The 4,760-nt window shown below is 38.2% G+C and overlaps 1 protein-coding gene across 1 annotated transcript in view; it reads left to right on the plus strand.

The window, feature by feature from the left end:
• Positions 1-4,760, plus strand: part of CAMK2D (calcium/calmodulin-dependent protein kinase II delta) — a 274,275-nt gene that overhangs the window by 264,498 nt on the left and 5,017 nt on the right. Inside the window, exon 17 of the mRNA XM_012655072.1 lies at positions 4,668-4,760. Within this exon, the coding sequence (XP_012510526.1) occupies positions 4,668-4,760 (93 nt within the window). The remainder of the gene's footprint in view (positions 1-4,667) is intronic.

The raw sequence follows: 4,760 nt of genomic DNA on the forward strand, positions 1-4,760 counted from the left end.
ATTAAAGTTATCCCCAATTCATCCTTCCCTTAGTGGACTTCCAAAAAAGTCAACCTAGAAAAGCATTATCCTGCATAGAGGTCAGGTCTTCTGAGGTAGGTGGAGTCAATCCAGAACTTATAATGTGGCTGTGAACTAGTGTTCCTTCTGCAGGGGTCTAAGATTCACTTTTTTTTTTTTTTTCCAGGCAGGTCTCACTCCGTTGTCCAGGCTGCTCACTGTAACCTCAAACTCCTAGACTCACACGATCCTCCTGCCTCAGCCTCCCAAGTAGCTGGGACTACAGGCACGTGCCACCACACCTGGATAATTCTTCTATTTTTTACAGAGATGAGGGTTTCATTGTGATGCTCGGATCAGTCTCAAAGTCTCTTGCCTCAGTCTCTCAAAGTACTAGGATTACAAGCATGAGACACCACACCCAGCAGATCTTTCTAAGTTTAAAAGCTAAAGAAGTAATCATAAATGAATAAAATGAAATGATTTTTCTACCTAAGTAGATAAAACCTGTATACTACTTTAATTAAAAAGCCAAAAATAAAATTGAGACAAGGAAGCTTAGAAAAATATTTATAAGACATGTGTCCAAAGTTAATGTTTTATAGTGAGGGGATAAGATTGAACAGTAGAAAAACAGGTAAAGGACATGAACTGACTGTTAGCAGAAGAGGAAATATAAATGACAATTAAACTAATAGAAGCATCTTCATGTTTACTGATTAAGTATATGCAAATTTGAATGCAAGAGCATTTCTGCCTCGAAGGCCAGCTGGGATATAAACTCTGCTGACCTAGAACGTATAGGTTAAGCAAAGCTTTTAAAAGTTCACATTATATGACTTCACGTTATATGAACTCAGAGTCATTAACCTGTCATCTCATGGTAATTAGAAATTCTGATTGGCGGTCTTAGATTCCTTAATTAAAAACCTGGATAAGCTGATTAAGTTTTAAACATTCTTTCGAAAGGGTTCTCAGTGAAAAGATTGGGAGCTATTCAATTTGGTGCTTTGTTAAAATATTTTGAATTAATGCATGTACTAGTTATTGCCATTTCCCTATTAAATTCAAAAGTTTTTTTGTCTAAATAAATAAACTCTGCTGACAACACTGAGGCACTGACACTGCAGAACAGCAATTACTTTCCTGCACCCTGGCATGGACATAAATGGTGCAAACTTTCAGGATGGTGGCGGTGGCAGGATAGGGGGCGTTCGTTATTATTAACCAGAGAGCTTCCATAGAGATTCGCTTTAAATCCTATAATTCTACTTACAAGAATTTAATGTGACCATGAATTTTCAATCTAAAACATGAACAAAAATTTGTGAACAAAGATATATAGTGAAGCAGTATTTATAACAGTGAAAAATTGGAAACATATATGTCCAAATTTATGGTAACCATTAAGCAATCTTTGGTGCCTTTAGTACAATGGTTATATCAAGTTTCTACAACATGTGATGTTTTTGCTGAAAATTACACATAATATAAAAGAGTGTGTACATAATTATGCCAACTACATAAGAAAAAGCATTAAAAGTGGAATGAAATATACTAAATTGATTTTTTAAAAAAAGAGGTTGCCTCTAAGAGGTAAAATTATGTGTGAATGTTTGCCTGCATCTTTCTTATTCTTTCCAAATTTTGTATAATCAGATATTACTTTATCATTAGTTACAAATAAATGTCCAAATATAAAATATGGAAGAGAGTAGCTAGAATTAAATTAAATCTGGGAGCTAATTTTTTTTTTTTTCTTTGAGACAAGAGTCTTCCTCTGTCCCCCTGGCTACAGTGCAGTGGCATCATCACAGCTCACTGCAACCTCCAACTTCTGGGCTCAAGGGATCCTCCTGCCTCAGCCTCCCAGAGTGCTGGGATTACAGGCGTGAGCCACTGCGCCCAGCCATATATCAATTCTTTAACATAACCTAATAAAGAATGCTTAGAACAAAAGAAATAATAAAAAATGGAGTTTAAAAGAACACTCTTTGTTGTCAGAGAAAGCAGTTTCCTATTAAACAATTGTTTATAACTCTGTGCCACAGAAGCTGCTCTTTTTTATTCTTTTTGCAGTTATAACTTTGTTAGACATATGATTCTCCAAAGAATAAGAATAGTCTTTCTAAAAGATCTTTTACAATAGCATTCCCCAGTGGAATGGTAAGAAGTTGTGTTTTATGGTTGTTTTTGGTTCAGGGACAGGGAGCAATTGTAGCCAGGCAAAAGTGGGGTCTTTCCTATGTTCTGACACAGTTTGAAGTAGGGTGTTTTAAATAATGAAAGACCTTGGGATCACATCAGTTCACTGATTGCTTTGCTTTTGGAGGTCTATAATCTGGCCCGATTTTCTACTTTGAGGCCCAAAGATAATCCAACAGGACTTCCATCTGGGAGCTTTTTGGGTGGTAGGAGGTACTGGTGTAGCTCCGTCAGCTGGTTCTTAGAACACCTGTTCAGAACACACACCCACAGGTCAAGTGGCAGCTTCGGGAATCTTTTCTTAATCTGAAGCCTGTTACAGGAGAGAGATAGCTAGATAGGAAGGAAGGAAGGAAAAGGTAGTGAAAGAAAGAATAGATTAACAGACTTTAAAATATAGGGACTTTTTATGGCTGAGTAATAAAATCCATTATAGGCCGGGTGCGGTGGCTCACGCCTGTAATCCTAGCACTCTGGGAGGCCAAGGCAGGCGGATTGTTCGAGCTCAGGAGTTCGAAACCAGCCTGAGCAAGAGCGAGACCCCGTCTCTACTAAAATTAGAAAGAAATTAATCGGACAACTAAAAATATAGAAAAAGAAAAAATTAGCCGGGCATGGTGGCGCATGCCTGTAGTCGCAGCTACTTGGGAGGCTGAGGCAGGAGGATCGCTTGAGCCCAGGAGTTTGAGGTTGCTGTGAGCTAGGCTGACGCCTCGGCACTCTAGCCTGGGCAACAGAGTGAGAGTCTGTCTCAAAAAAAAAAAAAAAATCCATTATAGCACAGTGATACCCAAAGGACATTAGTGCTGATGTGAGGTAGTAAGAAATTTTGGTTTACAGATATTGACCACCAAAAACCATGTTTATAGAGGAAATAATAGCCCCTGACTAAATAAATTCCTGTTGCCATAGGAACACTGCTCTTCCAATTTTTCTCCTTAGAAAGAGATTTTATATATGAGACTTTAAGCTTAAAAATACCTGCCCAGCAGCCAGTCCGAGGCGAAGTTTATAATCCCTGCCCCATATCCCGCCTTGAAGGCTTTCTTTACCACAAAAGACGACCATTGTGATTTCTACTTTAAAAGTATTCTTTAAAAAACACCAATTCCACATTCTATGAACAGTACTGTACTTTGAAGAACCACAGTGAGTTAGACTCTTGAAATGTGTATTTCTGTTGAACAGGTAGGAAATCTTGCCTCTCAAATGTGAAATTTCCATATGAAATTAGATGTGGCCCCATTCACTGTATGGTCCTTTGGGGCAAATTAATATGTAGCCCAAAATCCTTTGATGTATACTCCTTTTATCTACCTGTGACCCCCCACTAATTCTTCAAATTCAGATTTTGTCACCTTCTCTGAGAAGCCTACCCTAATCACGACAGGCCAAAGGAAATATTTCCTCGTTTCCAGGGGCCTTAATACCTAGCCCAGGGACCCAGTGCTCCCCATGTCGCACAACTAACCACCGTTCTCTGGGCACACTCTGCACTTTCCCAGGCGTGTGGTCCGTCGTCAACTTGCCGCCCTCCTCCTGCCCAACGCCTGCCACGCCCCTGGGAGACTCTGACTCATTCTTACCAGCTCAGCTCAAATTTTCTTTCCCTCTTAAATCTTTCCTGTCCCCTATCTATAAGTGATCTAATTTTTCAAGCACTATGCTTTTACTTCTTTTCTAGTATTAATTATTGTGCTATAATTGCTTGTTTTGAAGAATATCTGCTACAGCGTAGGTGTTTAACAATTCTTTACTGACTAAATTTCTCCGAAGAAAGCCCATTGGATTTCTCAGGATTTTTCAAATTGTGCACCCCTTTGCTGAATCTGACTTTTAGGATTAAAAAGAAAACTTATTATATGTGCATTCGAACCTTCTGTTCATTTTATTTTAAAATTAAACGCAGCTTAATGATTGTGGACATTGCCAGGAAGTACAGGATGTGATGCCTTCCTTCAGCTCAGTTAGCATAGAGATGTTTGACACGCACACAGAAGCTGGGGGACATCAAAAATTATTCCAAAAATATTTCATTTCTGAACCAAAAATGGTTTTATCAGATCTGGAGAGTGCCTTAGACTTGGATTGTAGGACTTGGAGAACATTTTTAAAAAGTAATAAACCTAGGTCAAGAGTTAGAAAAACTGGGGAAAACTGGAGAGTTCACCTTGGAAATAAAAAAAGTACAAATTTTAAAAAGGAGATTCCTAAAACATTGTAGATTATCATCTGCTTGAACTGGTTGAATTAGTTTGTCCTGTCAGTGTTCTCTGCAAAATGCCTTTTTAGAGTCCTCAACCCACCTTGCCAAGGTCTAAGATAGAAATTTTATGTTTTTAATGTTTTTTTTAGAGGCTCTTTCCTTCATTGACTGATAAATAAAAATGTTTACACAAGAAACAACAAAATGTATTAAAGCATTCATTTATTGGTTATTTTCATTACTTTTCTTCCTCCAGAAAAATCTGTGACCCAGGCCTTACTGCTTTTGAACCTGAAGCTTTGGGTAATTTAGTGGAAGGGATGGACTTTCATCGATTCTACTTTGAAAA

This window comes from Propithecus coquereli, unplaced genomic scaffold, assembly GCF_000956105.1.
Source record: "Propithecus coquereli isolate 6110/MARCELLA unplaced genomic scaffold, Pcoq_1.0 Scaffold46, whole genome shotgun sequence".
NCBI classification, from domain to species: Eukaryota; Metazoa; Chordata; class Mammalia; order Primates; family Indriidae; genus Propithecus; species Propithecus coquereli.